A 21,779-nucleotide genomic window follows, 5' to 3' on the forward strand; every position below is an offset into this window, starting at 1 on the left:
CAGACTAATATGGTCATTAGTCTGACCTAATATGGTCATTACTCAAGTTGGAAAGACTGTGGACAAGAACTTCACCTCGATAGCTTATTTGCCACCTGAAGGAGGTAGAATAGCTACTCTGAGATCATCCCTGGTAGTATTTACATGCTATGATTTGTAGACTAAGTTTAAGGCTGGAGATTCACTTCTTGAGACTTTGGCCATTTCCCCCCATTGGATTAGATAAGGAAATGTAAAGTTGAATGAGAAGACTTATAGACAAATTTAAATTCATAAATAACATAAGCTATGTATTTTTTTAAAAAATTATCTTATTTGTCCAAGTAAAAAGAAAACAAAACAAATGAAGAACAAGGGTTAGTCTGAGAAAAAGAAGCCTAAGGTTTGACCTCGTTCCTGTGTTCTAGAAGATATTATAAGGAGTATTTCCCATCCTCACAGAGGTTCTTATCAGTGTAAAAAATGCTTATCCAATGTCTGTCTTGCCCCTGCCCCCAGACTGTGTCTCCTTAGGAGCAAGAACACGTGTCTTGTTAAATATTTTATCCTCAGTGCCTACTTAGAGACAGAATACTGTATAACACTCAGCCAATACTTGGTGAATGAATAAACAAATGAACCTTTATCATGTAAAAATAATTACTCCTGACATAGGATGTTAAAAAGTTGCATATCTCAGCACGTATCTGTTGTCAGTGTACCCTGGCCCTGCTTTGTCAGTCCCCTAAGAGAGAGGTGCCAATCCAATTGGATTATGATGAACTTGTTGGCTTTGAATTTTGGCTGCTGAAACAGGTTGTCTTGTATATATAGGGTGCCCAAACATTTGCTTAACAAAACGAGAGAAAGGATTGAAAGTACATTTACTCAAAAATAGATCTTCAAATAGTATAGGACATTTTTGTTTTGTTTTGGGATTTGGGGGGTTTTGGTTTTTGAGGTTTATTTATTTTATTTTGTATTTGAGACATGGCCCCACTCTGTCACCCAGGCTAGGATACAGAGGCAGATCATAGTTCACTGAAGCCTTGAACTTCTGGACTCAAGCAATCCTCCTGCTTCAGCCTCCCAAATTTCTGAGATTACATTAGTTTCATAAAGGACTTTATAAGTGAAAATTTCTGAGCCACTACTCCTGATCCAAATACTAGTTGCTGTTTAACTTCATGTGATATGAGTTTTCAATGATAGTGACTTTCCTCTTTTTCATAACGAATGATTGATGTTCTTTGGAGAGAAATTACTTACAAGATCTTTTTTTTCTGGTTTCAAAAAGAGCCTTGGAAGTATCTTTGTAAACACTAACCACATACAAACAGAGACATAGACATATTTGATATCTGTGTCACCTATTTTACATTATATTTTTTTGTATGTGGTATATATTTTAGAAATAGCATATATTGTTCTGTGAGTGTAAGTTCTTTCTGGTAAGTGTGCGAGTTCTTTGAAGTAAGAGCTTTGTCTGGTTCACCATTATTATCTTTGCATCTAGAAATGTGCCTGACCCAGTAAATATTGTAATTAAAAAGCAAATGGTTTTCATTAAGAAGCCTATTAGGTCCTAATTTCATTTGTAAGTTAGTGTTCTAGTTTAGTTTAAATAGTCTTATCAATTTCCAGTGACTGGAAAACTAGATCTTATTTTTCCCTTTTTTTTTTTTTTTGCCTTCCAGGAAGAATCCCCAGCACAAGATAGAATATAGACATAGTACACTTCCAGGTAAGTTATTCTGCTTCGGAAAACTCAGAATGAAACCTTTGAATGATTTTCCTGTTAAACCTCACTGCAGTTTTCAGTTTTTATGAGTTTTTTTTCATCTCTGCCTCTATGAATTTGTTGAATTCCTGACTTTAATGTGTTTTTTTTAGTTAAAAGAAAACAACAGTGAACCTTTTATACAGCAAATGTTTTCCCCAATCACTGTCCAAAATATGTATTTGTTCTTGTATCTCTTAGGATTTCCTTTGTTTTCAAGTACCTGAAAATAATATCTCAGACTGGCCTAAACGGTAACTGACTTCTGTAACTAAAAAGTCCAGTGTTGAAAATGGATTTAGATAAGATTTATTGTTTTGGTTGATATTGTCAATAATGTCCCCAAGAAACCAATCTGCTTCCATCATTCTGTCTTTAGAGGGTCTCATTACCATTCCAAGGCTGGCTCCTCTCCCATGTGGGACTATATGCATCCTCATTCAGCTGGGACCATAAGTGTCCATGTTTACAGCTAAGGCGGATGGGGACAGAGAGACAGAAAGAGACGAACAACTTTGACTTTCATGATTTCTGGGAAGAATCTTAAAATTTTCTTCTTTTAGTGGCCTAGATCACATTCTTTTTTCCTTTTTTAAATTGTTTCAGGTTAATTGAAAATACAAAGGATTAGGTTACAATGTTTGCATTTGTTAGGTAAAGTCCCACACTAGATGTATTCTTATCCTTGTACCAACCACAGTGGCCACTGATCAGTTTGTATCACTTATGAAACCAGAGTAGAGTTACCTTCATCAGAACCACAGGGATCTCCAACAGAAACTAAAGCTTTGAAGAAAGGTGAGGAGGAGGATGAACACCAGAGAAGCAGCCCTCCAACATCCTTCTGTCCTATTTACATCAATCCATTTTACCCTGTTTTCCCTGCTTCTGAACTGTTTAACAACATGTGACTTTTTCATATCACTTACACTATATTTATACAGAGGCCAATTCAACACATATTATTTCTGCCCATAGAGTGGGAGTATAAAATGCATACTCTCGGGCGGCGCCTGTGGCTCAAGGAGTAGGGCACTGGTCCCATATGCCGGAGGTGGCGGGTTCAAACCCAGCCCCGGCCAAAAAAATCACAAAAAAAAAAAAAAAAAATGCATACTCTCAAGGCTATGTTACTTGCATTTATATGTGGTATGTGTATTCATACAACCAACTCATAATCAAGTGATGAAAATAATTAATTTCACTATAAGGGAATTCCATTTACTATTTTTTACTGAAACACACTTTAGTGCTTTAGTATTTCAGACTTTATCCCTAACTGAGATAAAGTAGTATGTTATATTTTCTTTACTGGGACTATATCTAATGATACAGTATTAAAGGTAGTTAAAGTATCTTCCTTTCCTGTAATAAAGTAATAATATTTGATTAAAACTATATTATTGACAAATTATAGCATTGTCCTATGAAAGGGAATTTAGCACATTTGTACAACTTTATAGAAATAGGAATTGTTGATCTAAAACCATGGATATGAATATACATCCTATAGCATAGCTTAAAATACCTGAAATTTCTTTGAAAAGTTTCTTGAGGCTTGGTGCCTGTTGCTCAGTGGTTAGGGCACTGGCCATATGCCCCGGGGCTAGTGGGATCGAACCTGGCCCAGGCCTGCTAAACAGTGACAACAACAACAAAATATCCAGGCATTGTGATGGGTGCCTGTAGCCCCATCTACAGGCACCCATCTTGGGAGCTGAGACAAGAGAATTGCTTAAGCCCAAGAGTTTGAGGTTGCTGTGAGCTGTGACACCACGGCACTGTACTAAGGGTGACAGTGAGACTGTATCTGAAAAAAAAAAAAGAAAAATTTCTTGAAATTATTCAAGTATTTTCAGCATAATGTATTTTAAGATAATTTTTTAAAAGAAAAACTTTTATTAGAAAGGCAGTTTTTTAAGAAAGTATAGATATTTTAAAGCAATGAGTTTAAGGGTGTAAATGTAGCCCTAGATTTTTAATGTACTTTCAAGAGTTGTTATATGTCAATATAGTCAGAACATCTCCTCCCCCTATAAAATCTATAAATTGAGAGTCTCAAGTATTTCAAATATTAAATGTTTAGGTGTCATTGCATTTCCTAATTTAGAAATCTCAAACACTGAATTCTAGCACACTTATTTTTCTTATACCTCAAAACCTTAAAGCTTACTTAATTACCCAAATCTTAATCTCATGTATGTATTGATTCATTTATTCATTTATTATGTCTTCCATGTGAGCTAAGGTCCCAATAGAGGAGAGCCAGCTCACAACCACAATTATGAGAACCAACTCGGGTTCCACCTGCTCGTGGTGAGATCCTGGAAGGAAGGGAAGGAGCACTTTCTGCTGGGGATTATCAGGGTAGATTTGATGTGGGGATGTTAAGTTAAATTCGGCTTTAAGGTGATAGGATTTCAGTCATCTTTGTTTCTTAGCTTTGTGGTGGCTGAGTATAGGGCATCCAGACAAACTGAATAGTAAGTCAATCAAGGACATCAAGGTAGAGATGTTGTGGTTGAAATTAGCAAGTGGATCAGTTTAGCTGATGTAGAGAGTCTCTGTAGTTAGGACAATATTAAAAGGGTATATTGAAGCCAGGTTATGGAAGCACTCAAAGCCCAGACCAAAGATGTGGGCGCTTTGGTAGGTAATGGTAAGCAAATGTTTCACCAGAGTCAAGCTGGATGATAAACAATCCGAATTGGAGTTGGGAAGACCTTTGGAAATCAGTTAGGTTGTTCAGTAAGGGGCCAGATCCATGTAGAGTTGCCATCATGAAAGCGGAAAGGTAGGATTGGATATAAGAGATTTTGAAGGAAGAATTAAGAGGATTTACCAACTGATTGGGTATGATCTGGGGGATGGGGGATGGTAAAGGAAATAGGAATGGGTCAGGATTATACTAGTTTTCGGGACACTGGAAATGGCATTTACACATAACAGATTAGAAGGATAACTAGGTAGTTTTTGTTTTAATTTAAGCATACTGAATTGAGGTAAGGGTATCATAACTACATAAAAGACAATACAATTATTAATATAGTGCCAGTATTAAAATACCTATATTAAACTATTTAATTTCTGATTTGTAATACCCCAGACACTTCCATCTATAGACTTCTTCCATACATGCCATGATGTATATAGTCATACTCTTTTTTTATGGGTTTGACTGATGTCTTGTATGTCTATCTAATTGGTTTAAAATTTTGCTTTTTGCAGAATACTCCAGTTTCTGGAGCACAGAATACTAAATGCAAGAGTAACCAGTGCCAGGAAAATTTTGTTTTATACTTTTTAACTACCTTACCCGTTGACAGTATTTAAAAGAAATTATCATTAGTGTTTTATCATCCAAATACTGGAATCATTCTTTCTGGCCTCCATCATCATGTGATACCCATTATTCTAGGTAATTAGTACTGTTGCTGGCTAAAAATTTAGAATGTTCCATTGACAGATACTTTAATATTTCCCTATTTCTACAATAATGTACATATATACACATATATATATACACATATTTTTTCTCCCCAGTAGTTAAAACCAAAAGTTCTAGAAAGAAAGCTATTAAGAAGGGCTAAGGACACTTAAATGAGATTCTATAAATTGCTGCTTAGTATGGAAAAAGCTGAGAGAATATGAAATATGAGAAAACCTGGTACAATAATATTTTAAAGAAATACTATGCAAACTTCTTTCCCATAGCTAAAAATGAATACCCACTATTTGCTTGGTGCATTATACTATACATAGTAAATTTCTATCTTTGGGGATATTGGGCCAAAATATTTCTTAATTTAATAAAAATAATATCCTAATTCGTCCTTAGATTTAATGAAAAATAAAAGAAAATAAAACATGAAGAATTATTATTGTTAAGCTGTTAATATGAAATGAATTATCTCCCATCTTCTTAAGTTTTAATACCAGGAAACTAACAGTCAGCGATTTGAAAAGATCTTTGCTCCATGCAAAGTCAGCATTTCTTCCAACATGCTTTTGACACAGTGGACTCTCCAGTAGCTCTGCAGACTTAGATCTTGGGATAAGAATTGACAGTGACATTTTAAATTGTAAAAGAAATATTAGATTAAAAAATCTGAATTGTCATTCTCATATTACAAATTCTTCCACATAAATAGAAAAGCTAGAAAGTATCATATCCTAATACCATATAGTTAATAAAATGTTGTTTGAAATATGTTTAAAAAGAGACTTTATTACTTTTTCTAAAAGTTATTTTTCGTCATGGCAGTTTAGTGTTAGGCATCAGTTTTTACAAATAAGTGACAAGTTATACCCTTAGCGTTGCCTTCAAGCTGCCAATCCCTGTCCCTATTTCATGTTACTTCATTGATTTGTAGAAAAAGGAATATTAGAATTTGGATGTTAGAAAGAATCTTTGAAATCATTTAATTATTTTGATTTGTAGTTTAAAAAAATAAACTCCTTTAGGTTAAGCAATTTGTTCATTATCATGGGCTAGTTTATGACACAGATAGTTACACTTCTACCCTCTGGTTGAGTTCTCCTTCTTTTAAGCCATGCTGGGGGGTTTTTTGTTTTTTTTTTTGCAACACAAAACTCTCTTTAATAAGAAAAGCACAGCCTCCATTTTGCAGTTTTTTGCTTCCTATCTAAGTTTATGGATTTGAAATTATTAGTGACATCTCTTGGAAATACAATTCAGTCCAGATTCCACTCCATCATAAAAATAAATCAAAATGATTAAAAACATATTGACAAATAACACAGATATGGGAACTAGATACCAATTAGAGTAGAATAAAAGAATTTTGTGGCTTAAAGAGTCTTTTTGCCCACTGAAAGGACAGACAAATGAGAACAGCTGTAACTAGCAACAAGAAAGCCTTCTAAGGGAAGACAGAGAAAAAAGCTAATTTCCTTAAGCTTTCCATGATTTGGAAACATCTTAATCACAAACAAAATAATACATAGTAATTTCAAAGAAGACCTTGGCCAAACAGGACGACAATCAGAATCAAAATGGAGTCACTAATATTTTTTAAAAATCCTGACAAATAGAGCTAAGGAATGCAGGAATGCCATAAAAGGTTTCTCAACAGTTAAATGTCTGATAACAAAAAGACTGTACAAAACCTACAAATTTGCACGTAGTCCAAATACACATAAAGACATTTTCCCAAATGTTGAAATGTGGGAAAATGTTGACCTAAATAATACATAGAGAGAGGCTCTCTTAAAAAAAAGATATTTATTTGGGAATAGAGCATTGTAATGGAAATATGTCATAAATTATGCATTTATTGGGGGGGGTAAAGGTTTTTAAAGGAAAAATGAAAATGATTACATAATTGTTTTGAAATAATTATCCTTGGCTATAAAAATTAATAACAAGGGTAATAGCATTTTAAGCAATTAGTTATTGGGAAAATGTCTTTGTAGAAGTACTTTTTGTATATTTGGACTTTGTGCAAATTTGTAGGTTTTATAGAGTCTTTTTGTTATCAGGCATTTAACTATGAGAAACCTGTCTTTATGGCATTCTTCAGCTCTAATTGTCAGGGTTTTAAAAAAAATGTTAGTGACTCCATTTTGATTCTGATAGTCCTCCTGTTTGACCAAGATCTTTTGTGAAATTATTATGGTTTATTTTGTAATTAAGATGTCTCTTGATGTCGTGATGGACCTGTACTGTTTGATCCTGTTTATCTCAAAGGAAGTGATTGGTGACTAGGAGTCAATATCAAAACCCTTTTAGTCACTTTTTTTTTTGAGACAGAGTCTCACTATGTTCTCTCAGTAGAGTGCCATCGCGTCACAGCTCACAGCAACCTCAAACTCTTGGGCTTAAGCGATTCTCTTGCCTCAGCCTCCTAAGTAGCTGAGACTACAGGTGCCTGTCACAATGCCCAGCTATTTTTTGTGGCAGTTGTCATTGTTTGGCTGGCCTGGGCTCAAACATGCCAGCCTTGGTGCATGTGGCTGGTGCCATAACCACTGTGCTATGGACGCCAAGCCACCTTTTAGTCACTTTTAAGTAATAAGAAAAATTGAAGGGACTGGATATCAAGCTAAGTCTATTTAGAGTCTATTATCAAGTTTAACAAAGTATAACTTTAAGATTTTAAATTATATGAAAAGCTTATCATAAGTATTTACCTCAACTAATTTACCTGGTTTATTTTTCATAAATTATTTATGAGAACTGAGATATTAGACAAAATTACTCATTATTTTGGGGTTTTTTTATTAAGCATTTTTGAAGCCTGTTTATTTAAGTGAGAAACAAATCAGTGTTTTTCAACCTTTTATATCTCATGGCACTCTTGAGCCTAAGTTAAATTTCCACAGCACACTTAAATTATGTTGATCAAAAGAAGAGTTAAATAAAAGTATATGCTTATGTTGTACTCATTTGCCACCTGTACAAAAGACTTGGACCCCACTTCACGTATAAATCAGGTGGTGATTTATTACACCTGCGCAGGTGGGTTGCCACCCCAAAGGGCAAACGGCCCTGAAGAGAGAAGCAGGTTGTCTTTTATAGCCTTTTTGTGCTACGTGGCAAGCCAAGCAAAAACAGAAGCAGAACGTGGCTGGTTACAGTCACAGGGGTGGGGTTACAGTCAGGGGGCCTACTGTGTGGCAGATGGCATGGGGACAGCTTGAGTAAGCTTTCACCATTGTTTTTATTGCTAGAGGGTTGGGGTAAGTTCAGGGGGGTTACAGAACCTGGGAAATTCTGCTTGAGTGAGTTTTCACTATTGTCTGACAAGGGAGCCAGGGGACTCAGAGAGAATTCCCTTGTTCTGAAACCTGTTCTCAGAATAAATCCAAGGGGGAGGGAGTTTTGAGGCAAGTGGGGACTCAGGCTGAGACGGTTAGGGGCCTTTAGGGGTCCCTTTGCTGGGTATGACACTTATTACTGTGCTTTGAATTTCTTTCAAAAATAATTTAATTAATGATTTTTTAAAATTTTCTCGACACATCTAAGATCCTCTCACAGTACACCAGTGTGCCATGGCACACCGGTTAAAAATCATTGACCTAAATGTTAGATGTATGGGTATTTTGTTTATTACTCAGAAGAAATAGCCATTTTTGTTAAACCAATGGTAAATTAGTCATATATTTAAAAAATTACACAAAGATTCTTTCAGGCTGGGTTGATAGTTTTAGTAACATATCCTTTGTGTTAAACACTTAACACTTTAAAACATCTATCAGAGACAAATATAAAACTGACCAGTAAACCCTGGTAAAAAAGTATATTGACAATGTTGAAGATATTTTTATTATTATTTTATTGATGATTTGTAAATGTGCTTATTTTTTGAAGATTTATTTAGGTCATGTGAACTAAGTACTAAAAAGTATTTGGGCTAATTACTACATATTTTATATTTTATGTGTATACTCATTTATCTACATAGAATTTTTTAAGGGATTTTTGACTATGTTAGAGTTTATCATGTAGACTCAGCATATCACCTAATATGTGAATGTACATATAAACACATTTAAACACACAGATATTTATGTGTGTTTGTGTGGCCACATTCAGAATGATAAAGTCCGTGTGCATGAAAACTTAGCTGTTTATAAAAGACAGTTCAATCTAAATTATATTTTTTTATAAAATTGGGACCTGTTTATGGGACTAAGCTTTGTCTTATTTCATAATTTAATGTGGACCAGAATTGTGGGTAGTTTTTATGACTGTTTAATTCTTTTAAAAATTTAAAAAATTTTGTTTAGTTATTTTAAATGAGTTTAGGGTCACATTTTTAATGTTTACATTTTAGGTAGGACTTGCCAAATTGCATAATAAAAACAAAATCTTAACCTTGAATTAGGAATAAAGTTATCTTTTGTTTAATGATATAGTTTGTTTGATTAACAAATCTAGGCATGAAAGAATTTTAGAAGTTTTTTTTTTTTTTTGGTGGGGATGGTGCTAATTTTGGCCTTTATTTGGCAGGAAATAGCAAAACTTTTATGTTGGATAGAAATGCCACATATTAATTATTCTAAGCTCAAGATTTTGCCCTATTTGATCTGAGAGCCTACCTTTTATAAACATATTTTTAGTTATTTTCACATTATTAATTTTAAATTACATGCTATTATTATATACAGTAAAATCATTAATTTAAAAGTCCTTTAATACTTTATTTTCTTTAAATCTTGTCTGAAATGTTAGAAGTAGTCAGTTTTATTGCAGCACCAGTAGAAAAGTCAGCAGATTTAAATTAGGCTGGAACAAAAAAATAGAGAACTTAGAAGACTCAATATGCTAACTTTATAGTTGTAGGTTTTTTGAAAGATGTTCATTTGAGCTGAATTTTTCTTGATAAAATTTTATCCTGCGTTTTCAAAATGTGTATAAGAATGGACTGTAATAGATAGCTGGGTGCAGTCCTATAAAACTCAGCACGTCTTAATGTTTAGAATCCCTGTTTGGTTTTTTAGTAACCTCTCAAGAGCAAAGAAAATGTTATAAATCCTGGGAGAGAATATCAGGTGTTTTCTCTGGGTTTTAGATGGTGGTGACTATCCTGCTGGCTCTTAATTAGCCGTCATAGGCCCACCATTGAGAATGCTTATTTTTGCTCTCAGAAGATTTTCAGAAACTAAGGGAAAACATTCACACCAAATCAAAAGAAATCAAGAAAAGAGCCTTTACAAAATTTTAACTGAGACACTAGATCAAATAAAATGTTAAACTCAGTGTCCAGACTAAACTGAAAATAAATTTACCAGAAAAGATATGTCTCACAAATTATAAATTCTGTTGAAACCAAGAGGACTCAATTTAGAAAGACACTTGTCTTCTGAATTGAGGGACTTACCAGAAAAGGTAAAAAGACTTTTATTATGCTAGGAGAAATGTATTTTCTTTATTAAAGTGGCCATATCAAATTACATTCCAAATATATCAAAAAGCCCTTTTTAAATGAGAGTGGCTCAGCCTGAGAGAAGCAGCACCAAGGTGAGCTGCGGTGCAAGAAGTTCAAAGGGTTTTCAAGTGAGGAGTGCACGGTTTCCAGGAATCACTGATTACTTCAAATAGTGATACTTGTCAGCCCCACTCTTGACACTGTATATGTTAACCTAAATAACAAACAGAGAAAGGTTCTCTAAAACAAAAGACACTTCTTAGGAAATAGAGCATTGTAATGGGAACGTGTGTGTCGTAGTTAAATGTGTTTGTTTTCTGTGCTTGCTTCAGGCACCTTTCACTAAAATGGCACTCTCTGTGCAATACTGGAATCATGGCTGGGGATCTACTATCAGGTACCTCCTTCATACCCGAGTTGTCTACTTTTCTAACTAAAAAGCTTCCTTGTATGAGAAGCTTTCTTTAAAATTTTTTGTATGACAAAGAGTGATATAGGAAGTTTTATGGGAATTTTAATAGTTTAATTACTTTATTTTTGAGACAAAGTCTCACTTTGTTGCTGAAGCTGGAGTGCCATGGCCTCAGCCTAGCTCATAGCAACCTCAGACTCCTAGGCTCAAGTGATCTTCTCATTTTAGCCTCCTGAGTAGCTGGGACTACAGGCACCCCAAACCACACCCCACTATTTTTTCTATTTTTAGTAGAGATGAGTTCTTGTTCTTGCTTAGGCTGCTGTCAAACTCCAGGAGCTCAAGCTTCTCCTGCCTCAGTTTCCCAGAGTGCTAGGATTACAAATGAGAGCCACCACACCTGGCCAGATACCTAGACACCAAACTATGTGCTTTGGTTTGCTTAGTTAGACAATAAATGCATACTCCACCCCCCACCCCCCACCTTCAGTGTTCTCTAATCTCTTTTTGTATAAAAGCATATTAACGTTTATAGTAAAAGCAGACATTTTATTCCTTGGTTCGATGCTAGTCATATTTATTTCAGAACCTTTCTTCCTGAGACTGTTCCCACAATTCAGGAACTCATGTAGTAATTTAAATCAGTAAATTCACTGATTCAGAGCATTTTCCAAGTAAAAAAAGTTTCATTTCTTCCTTAACCAAGTTATTCTGAAAGGCAGAAACAGACACTTCTCTAAAACCACCTTCAGAATTTGCTAATGATTACAATAAAGGAAACTCTCACCTAGGTAGCATTTGTGTTATATAGTATTTAAAGTCATTAATTGAATTTGCTACAAGAGAATCTATTACTCAATTCATTCCACAAAGACAATCACGTCAGCATTTAAAACTCTGGTAAGGAGGGTCTACATGACACCACTAACGAAGGGCACAGAGCTGAATCCCAGAGCTGACTTTGCACTCATGTTATCACTTTGGTTCTTCCCTTGTTTTCACTGAAAATACAGTTAAAGTACCGGTTCATTTGAAACAAAAAGAATAGGTATAAATAAAAATAAAAAGTACCGGTTCATTTGAAATAAAAAGAATAGGTATAAATAAAAATAAAAAGAATAGCTCTATATCATGTTCTTTTTTTTCTTTTTCTTTTTTTATTAAATCATAGCTGTGTACAATAATGCAATCATGGGGTACAACGTGCTGGTTTTATATGTAGTTTGAAATATTTTTATCGAACTGGTTAACATAGCCTTCATGGAATTTTCTTAGTTATTGTGTTCAGACTTTTATATTCTACATTTAGTAAGTTTTACCTATACCCTTCTAAGATGCACCTTAGTTATGGACCAAGTAATTACCCTCCCTCCACCCATCCTCCCTTCTCTCCTCCCCTCCCTTGCCCCTTTCCCCATATTTTTGTGCTGAGATTAGGTTATAGTTTTCATTTGAAAGCTATAAATTAGTTTCATATTAGGGCTGAGTACATTGGATACTTTTTCTTCCATTCTTGAGATACCTTGCTAAGAAGAATATTTTCCAGCTCCATCCATGTAAACATGAAAGAGGTAAAGTCTCCATCTTTCTTTAAGGCTATATAATATTCCATGGTGTACATATGCCACGATTTATTAATCCATTCGTGAGACGATGGGCACTTGGGCTTTTTCCATGACTTAGCAATTATGAATTGGGCTGCAATAAACATTCTGATACAAATATCTTTGTTATAATGTGATTTTTTGTCTTCTGGATATATACCTAGGAGAGGAATTATAGGATCCAATGACAGGTCTATTTTTAGATCTCTAAGTATTCTCCATATATTGTGTCCTTTTACAGATGATTTTGTTAGGTACTGGACTTCCTGTTTAAAGAACACAAATGTGTGAAAGTAAATCTCAATTGTAAATGTGATAGTTACATAGTATAAACAAGTTTTTTAGGAAACAATTGAGATTCTTCTGATTAATATGAGTATATTCAATAAGTTGCTTAAAATTCCAGGTGTTATTGAGGCTTTAAAGTCCTGTAATTTAGCAAATACAAGTCTTTTATGCAATTCATTATACTAAATACTGCCTGGGCTAGTGATCAAAACTGTAAGCTAAAATAAGAAGGTTTTCTGTAAAACTAAAAATGTTTGTTAATTTATTTGCAGATGGTTTATTTATCCATTGATACAGTCAACAGATATATTTACTAAGTGTCTTCTATATGTTAAGTACTGTTGTAGGAGCTGAGAATACAGCAGAAATAAAGCCCTGCTCTTGTAGAAGTTTGTGAAGGTACATATAGACAATTATACCATGTCATGTAATGATAACTGCAAAGAAGAGAGATAAAGCTATGTAAGAGGATAGAATAGCAGGGGTGTTTATGGGGGAAGGGGAGCACCATTTCAGATAGGATAGTAAATGAAGCACTATGTCTGACAGTTGACATGAGAGCAAAAGCCTGAAGGAGGGAGCAAGCCAGGCAATTATCTGAGGAGGAATATGCCAGGCAGCGGGAACAGTAAATTTAGAAACCCTGGCAAGAATCATGCTTGGAGTATTCTAGGAGAATCAAAAAGCAGTAGACTTGGAACAAAGAGAGTAAAGAAAGGGTGTTAATGAGAAGAGATCAGAAAAGCTAGCCATTTGTGTGGGCTCTGGGAAGCCAAAACCTGCAAGTCAGGACTTTAGGTTTTATTTAGAGTAAGAGAGAAAAATCTTGGAAGATTTTTCTGGCTGTTTTGTGGAGAATAGAATGGAAGCAAGGAAATCAGTTTGGAGGCTGTGGTGTCCAGGAAGAAGATGATAGTGTTTAGACCAGGAGGTTAGTGGAGAGTGGGTGTGGTGAGAAGTGGGAGTATACCTGGTAGGTGGAGCATGACATATTGAATGTTGGGTTTTCAGAGAGGTGTATCCAAGATTTTTTACTAAAACAACTAGCAGGTTGGATGGTTGGAGAAGTCATGTATTCAAAACTGATAAGAACATGACCAGATTTGGAGAAGCAATTCAAAGAGTTATGTTTTGGAAATGGTATGTTCCAGATCTTTATAAGTCATTTAAGTTGGGATGATACATAAGTAGTTAGATTAATGAATCTGGAATTCAGGGCAATGGGTCATGCTTAAAATATAAATTTGGGAATGTAGGATATAAGACCGAGTAGAATCATCTAAGGAGTGAGTTAGAGAAGAGGTCCTAGCCTGAAACATGGATACCCCAACATTCAGAGGTGAGGAAGATCCAGCAAAGAAGACTGAGAAGGAGCAGCCAGTCAGCTGAGAGGAGAACCTGAAGTGTTTCAGCTTTATTGCCATTTTCTTATGAGTCTTGCAAAGACAATTTGTGAATCAGAAAGAAAACCATTTCTTGAGATATCATTAATAGATGCCATGTGGGAATGTGAATTCATGTCTTGCAGAAACAGTTATGAATAGAGATATTGGTATTCTTTCCCTCTCCCTTCCCTGAAAAGTAGCCTCCAAATGTTTCTTAAATGCATTTTATCATTAAACAATTATGAGGAATTGAGATTAGCTAGACCTAAAACATGCCCTTGTGATTTGCAGGAGAAAAGATACATATACAGATAAAAGTAATACAAGGTTTCCCTTAAACCGGTGTGCTTCCTACTTCATGCTAATGAGAATTGTATCAGTTATTATATAGGCTTTTTAGTCATGGCTACCAAAACATGGAGAGAAATTTGATGCTTAGTTTATATAATTATATTAAAAATTAAAGTTAACATACATATATTCTGTTTTTCCCTTTTAGATTCTACTTTTGTTAGTATTTTATTATTAAGTTATTATAATTATAAACTGGGTCAAATATTCTCTGTATTTGAGTAATAACCCAGTATAAGTGTATTGGGTTATAGGAGTTAAAGGGACAGATATATCACTTCCTTTGTCATTCTTAGTTTTTTTCCTCCATCAAGTCCCTTGACTTCCATTTAAACGTAACTATATGTTGCATTGAACATTTTAGAAAGATGTTAACCAGAGCATATAAAGTACAAGCATTAATGTTTTTAACTTATACATTTGCTGTTTATTAGGTATTGTTCTCTGACATTTGGAAGACTTTCATAAAATCTAGTATTTTTTTTTAAATATTTTACATTGTCCTAGAGCAATGGTTCTCAACCTTCCTAATGCCGCAACCCTTTAATATAGTTCCTTATGTTGTGGTGACCCCCAACCTAAAATTATTTTCATTGCCACTTCATAACTGTAATTTTGCTACTGTTAAGAATCGTAATATGAATATCTGATATGCAGGATGGTCTTAGGCGACCCCTGTTAACCCCCAAAGGGGTCGCAACCCACAGGTTGAGAACCACTGTCCTAGAGTCTCTCACTGCCTTATTTTAAACCAAATCTGTTCCTCGCTGTGGAAAGAATATAAAACAGAGTGGGATATGAGAAGAAATGAATTTATAAACAAATAAATTCTTGTATTAAATATTTAGAGATCTACAAATTTTAATAGTTGTTACCATTGCAATCCTAGTCTCATTGAAACATGACCTTTAAGAATATCTTAGACTTATAAAACTATACTTTCTGAAGTACTTAAACTCATGTGTTCTCATTTGATCACAGCCCTGGTGTGTCAGTCAGCTTTTCCTAGTGTCTAACAATAAGTATATTTCTCCTTCCTGTTGTAGCTGGGAATTGTCTGTGCCCCGTCCCATGTGTGTCCTCATCCTGGAATTCAGGCTGAAGGATCAGCCTCTATATAGGATATGCTTTTCTGGTGGCAGAGGGAAAACAGCAGGACCACAGAAAGCTTCTTTTTGGAAGTGGCGCATGCTACTTTCACTTAGATTGCTTTGGCCACTCATTGAGGTGGGACGTTTAATCATATCACAGGAGAGGCAGTGACAAACTGGGACAAGATTACATACTACCACATGGGAAGGTAGAGGATCATGAATATGATTATGATATCATTAGGAACCACCATTATGAATCTTAAGGGGCATTTTCTTCTCAGGATCCTCAAGTTGAAGTATTAAATAATAAATGTCATTTTAGTGCCCTTTCTAGAAATTTGTAGTGATAAGCTACATATTCACAAAATTAATTCTTCTTAATACAGAAAGACATTTTACAGTAGGACCCAATCTCATGTTGATTGATGCGTACTAATCTAATGTTTTTCAGTGAGAAATGTTTCAGAAGAAGATAATGATGATGTTGGGCACCCCAATGAGTATGACCTGAATGACAGCTTCATAGATGATGAGGAAGAGTATGAGCCAACAGATGAAGATTCTGAATGGGAGCCAGAAAAGGAAGTCCAAGAGGAGGAGGACGTGGAAGAGCTTGTGAAAGAAGCAAAAAAGTTTATGAAAAGGAAAAAGTAACTCTTTCCTGCAATAATATATGGCTCACATTTACTTTTTCTTTGTGAGAAAAAATTTAAGAACTAAGGGGGTACTCAAACAATATTTTTTTCCTTCCTTTGATAGTTATGACTTTTACTATTGACACTGCAAAGGAGACCGTGAAACTTCAGCCTTCACTGTAGTAGGTGGAACTTAATTTGTTGCAAGCCTTTTCTATTTAAAGCATATGGACTTAGGAAGAAGACAGATAAGTTAAAGAGTAACAGTTGATATTTTTCATATACTTTGTATGTTGGTAATAAAAAGAAAAAGATTTAGGTTGCACAAAACTTTGGTCTTTTTTCTTTTATCCACTGATTGTCTTTATAGAGTAATATGCAAGTATAACCAGGAAAATTACATGATAGGTGGGAAAGCATGTCTCTTGCATAGCTATTGAAGAAATTTTTCAGGCAGAACCAAACTTTAAAAAATGAATCTTGTGGGTCATTTTCTTTTCATATAATGGCTATTTTTTTCTAGTGCCCTAGATGTGAGCTTTGCATTTTCATTCACTACTTTTATTCTTTGGAAGTTGGGGAGATTAGTATCAAATAGATACTGAAAGTAGATTCATATAGGATGTAGGAAAGAAATGCTCAAGATGCAGGGAATGCTATTTTGTGCCTTACATCTGTAATTTACTGTGTATCTGACTTTAAAGGTAGAACAACCCAAAGAATTTGATATTTTTTTCAAGCTAAAGCCCTACCTGATTATTTTAATTCCCACTGTGCTATCTTCGTACACAGGAGAAGCAGTGTATAAAGTGTAGAATTAACATTATTTTCTCAAATGATTCTAGGTTTTAGACTTTAGGTGAAGGTAGCAAGTTACTTGCCAGTTGAAAGTTCAAGACTGTGGCCTCTTTTATTAAAAAATTACTTATTCTCCAATTTATTAACTGTCTTTGTATTTCTGTTCTTTTTTTTTTAAGATGGAGTCTCACTCAGTAGAGTGCTGTCACATCACAGCTCACAGCAACCTAAAACTCTTAGGCTTAAGCGATTCTCTTGACTTCAGCCTCCTGAGTAGCTGGGACTACAGGCGCCCACCACAATGCCCAGCTATTTTTTGTTGTTGCATTTGTCATTGTTGTTTATCTGGCCCAGGCCGGGTTCAAACCCTCCAGCCTCCGTGTATGTGGCTGGCACTGTAACCACTATGCTACAGGTGCCAAGCCTAATGCTTAAAGTATAATGCTTCATTTTAGGTGACTTAGAGTTTTAATAATATTGTAATCTTTTTTTTTTTTTTTTTGGCTGGGGCTGGGTTTGAACCCACCACCTCTGGCATATGGGACCAGCGCCCTACTCCTTGAACCACAGGCGCTGCCCTTTTTTTTTATTTTTTGAGTCAGAGTCTCAAGCTGTTGCCCTGGGTAGAGTGCAGTGGCATCATAGCTCATAGCAACCTCCAACTCTTGGGCTCAAGCGATCTTCTTGCCTTTGATTTTCTATTTTTAGTAGAAACAGGGGTCTCACTCTTCCTCAGGCTGGTCTTGAAGTTGTAAGCTTAAGCAATCCATCCTCTTTGGCCTCCCAGAGTGCTAGAATTATAGGTGTGAGCCACTGTGCCTAGCCTAATATTGTAAACTTTAATAGCAGTTGAGTATGTGTACATAAGAGTAGAAGGTATATTTTTAAAATCATATATCACTAAAATAATCCATGTTAAATACTAATTTTCCTACCCTAAGGAAACCTAAAAATTTATCTTAAAAGAGTGAGACAGTTAAATAATATTGTTTTCTTAGTATTTTTAATCTCCCTTCAAGTTATTGCACAATATTAAAATTAGCTGAAACTAAAGCAAAGAACAAGATAAGTATTTCTCTGGACAGTGACCTATTATTCTGATTTTATCTCTTAATATTACTTGAGAGCTCATTTTCCCCTTCTAATTAATGTTCCTTTAGTCTTGGGGGCTGACAGATCAGTGAATAAAATCTTTGAACTTTATTATTATCCCTGTATCAATTTAGTCTTCAAAGTCTTCTTAATCTATTTAAAGTGTTCTTAATCCACACCTAGGTATACATATATACTGAAAGGAATTGAAAATAATTCCACATAAAAATGGCATATAATGCTCCCAGGAGCATTATTCTTAGTAGCCAAAAAGTGAAAACACCCAAATATCCATCAACTGATAAATATATAAACAAAATTTGATACTTCTGAGCAATAGAATATTACTTGGCCATAAAAAGGAAAGAAGTACTGATACATATTACATCATGTATGAACCTTGAAAACATTATGCTGAGTAAAATAAGCTAGCCCCAAAATACCACATATCATATGAACTCATTTATATGAAATGTCCAAAATAGACAAATGCATAGAGATAGAAGTAGATTATTAGGTTGTCAGGGACTGGGAAGGGGAGTGACTGGTAATGAATATAAAGTTTCCTTTAATGATAAAAAGTGCTCTAAAACTCGATAACAGTGATGGTTGGACAACTCTGTAAATATCCTAAAAACCAATGAATTATTCAAAGAGTGAATTTTATGGCAGGTAAGTTATATACCTCAATAAAGCTGCTATAAAAATGCAAAGGGTAATATCAAACTTTTAGGAAGAAAAAAGCATTTAATATCAAAAGATATTCTTTGTAGTAGAGTAATGGTAGGTGCTTTTTAAGGATAGTTTGATGCAAATTTCATAATTATCCTGAAGATACTTTTGAGCATAACTATTTCATAAACAAATATATAACTTAACTGACCTTAGTGTAATGAAAATTTTCTACTTATAATTGGACTGTGTTTAAATCTGTGATTTTCAAAATAGAAAACTGATGACATTAGTCTGTCAGTGGTCTCGAGCAATATTAACAAAAACTTAATTCTTTAATTAACTTCTTTCACAAGCAGTGGATAAGAGCCAATTTTCCCTATCATGGTATTCGTGGAATTTAAACTATATGCCAGCATCCTTTGTCATAGTGAAAATGGTAACATATGTATTTCTCACCTATGTGCTAACTGCTAAAAGCAAGTATTTTGGGTTGAACTTCTGAAGGCAGGTGGGTTTTCTGGGACCTTGGGAAGCTGGAGACCTGAAGATTTTTCAGGGATAACCAGGCACTAACTGTACTTTTTCCTTCAGGTTGCAAATGGCTTTGCTAATACTGAGTTTGTTTCTAGAACTAGAAGATCCTATTGGTAATAAACATTCATTGTAATGAAAGAAGATAGAATGTGATCATAATTCTTCCAGAATGGTGATGTAAAGCTGAGAATAATTGGATAGTGATTTTCTTGCAACTGATCTCTTTAGAGTTCAGTGTCATCAACACACCTTGTGGAAGGGAAAACTTCCCAGGCTCCAGTCCTGCTCTCTGACACCACCCGCTTCCCATGAAGTTCTCTTTGTTGGTTAGGCGTTTATAAGAGTGTGTGTGTGTTGTGCTCAACACCTCATCTCAGGTGCTGACGAGTCAAAGGAGAATAACATCAAGTCCCTGTTTTCAATGTGCTTACAATCTGTTTGGGGTGATAATATATTTATTCATTCAATAACACAATTACCGACTACTGTAAAAGGTCCAAGGAAGACAAAGACATGGTATCTGCAGTCAAAGATTTTACAAAGGCAATGAGACAAGCATTCAAATAACATAATGGATAGAATAGGATGAGTCAAGAGATGGGAATAGCAAGTGTAATGTGAATATACCTTCTTGCTGTATATGGAATTATAAACAGTCTCTCTCTTAAGAAGAGTTTTGTATGACAGAGTCACAAACTGAAGTAGCAGACTTTTTTCTTTTTCTTTCCTTTTTATTTTGGAATATAAAACTGTTGACCACTGTTCACCATCATTGACAATAAACAATGTACAGCTGGCTAACATTATGATTACTATGAAGTTTTTTTGTTTTATGGCTTCTGCTCAACCAGTAACCTAAATACTGAAAAGTTTGAATCTACACATAAGAAATGACTTGGAGTGAGGAAAAGACATGCCGGTCAATAGTTTAGATCACAAAGCTGGTTCATCCATTTATGTCAGCAGGTCTAAAACTGCCAACATCTCTCAACCATACATATATATGGGGGGGGGGGCAGTGGTGGAGGAGAGAGTAGAGCGATACAATTATTGAGCTTCATCTTCCACATAGAAATGCCAAGTTAGTCTCTATTCATAAAAAGCAGTTATAATTGGGCAGTGCCTATGGCTCAGTGAGTAGGACACTGGCCCCATATACCAAGGGTGGCAGGTTTGAACCCAGCCCCAGCCAAACTGCAACAACAACAAGAAAAAGGCAGTTATAATTTGAGGACACTCCATATTTGCCTCTTTTGCCAGCACCAAATCTGCCTCATCAGAATCTTCACATTTCGTAAGAAACATCAATTCCCACTGCTGTCGGGGGCACCAATTATTCTTTCAGGATCAAGACCTCTGGCGAAGCCTCTTGGGTTTGTTAGCAGCACCGCTTTTCTTCTTTGATTTGTTACCATGCGATTCATTGTAAGAGATTTCCCTTCAATTAACTCTGGACAATCTAAACTTTCTTCAAGTTCCCAAGTAATCTCAACATCTGTAGATCCCTCCACTTCAGGAAATACTCCACCTTCCCATTTACTATGTGTCGATCCAGTACTTTTTTCTTTTTTTTACCACAAATTCTTCAGCCTCTGCCTCTTCAACCTTTTTACCCTTTCCATTCTGTTTCTTTCCCATTTTTTGCAATGCAGTTTTATTGGAGGCCATTTTTTATTGCAGACTTGAAGAGCTGCCTCTGAGCTGCTCCAGTTGTCAGTCCCCAGTGTCTGAGTAGTGGACTTTCTCATAGGACAGCATCTTTACTTGAAAGAATAGCAGACATACTAGGGTTATTCAAATTTGAGTTTGGCGGACTTCTCAAGAATTAACTAAATGAGTTTTTTTGTCAAGGAAAACAACCAACAGTGTTTGTTGTAATGCTGAAATTTGAGCTTTAAGCAAAAGAACAGAATGTTGCAAAATTTGTATCCATCACCATGAGCTTGATAGTTTTTCAGAATTCTAAAAACTGTTCTGATAATATGAGAGGTGATATGATAGATTCTTAATAAAACGTGTCAGTATTTGGAAGATATCCAAAAGTCAGTAAACCAATATTTTCCTTATGATCAGTTAGGATCTTATAAAATTAGACATGGGCAAAGGATCCACTTAATGTATACTACAGACCTCAAGTAGAAGAACAAAGTCTATGAAGTTTATTAAGAGGGTTTCAGATTCCATATTGCAACTAACCTTTTAGAAACTGCCATTTGTCTAATTTGATGACATTATCAAGAAGAATTTCCACAATTGTC

The 21,779-nt window shown here is 35.1% G+C and overlaps 1 protein-coding gene and 1 pseudogene across 10 annotated transcripts in view; one reads left to right on the top strand and one right to left on the bottom strand.

The window, feature by feature from the left end:
• The window catches only part of APLF (aprataxin and PNKP like factor), a 110,987-nt gene extending 93,629 nt beyond the window's left edge, over positions 1–17,358 (top strand). For 6 of the 10 annotated variants that reach the window (XM_053589043.1, XM_053589042.1, XM_053589035.1 and 3 more), the window contains 3 exons: positions 1,677–1,723; positions 16,239–16,437; positions 16,547–17,358. In XM_053589043.1, the coding sequence (XP_053445018.1) occupies positions 1,677–1,723; positions 16,239–16,437; positions 16,547–16,565 (265 nt within the window). In that variant the 3' untranslated portion in view covers positions 16,566–17,358. Of the gene's footprint in view, positions 1–1,676; positions 1,724–16,238; positions 16,438–16,546 lie in introns of those variants that run through there. The other 4 variants (XM_053589037.1, XM_053589041.1, XM_053589036.1 and 1 more) reach the window with 3 other exon arrangements.
• A 1,475-nt stretch (positions 17,359–18,833) lies between these two features.
• Positions 18,834–21,159, bottom strand: LOC128584321 (chromobox protein homolog 3-like; annotated as a pseudogene).
• Between the last annotated feature and the right edge of the window lie 620 nt (positions 21,160–21,779).

Source organism: Nycticebus coucang, chromosome 4, assembly GCF_027406575.1.
Source record: "Nycticebus coucang isolate mNycCou1 chromosome 4, mNycCou1.pri, whole genome shotgun sequence".
Classification (NCBI taxonomy): domain Eukaryota; kingdom Metazoa; phylum Chordata; class Mammalia; order Primates; family Lorisidae; genus Nycticebus; species Nycticebus coucang.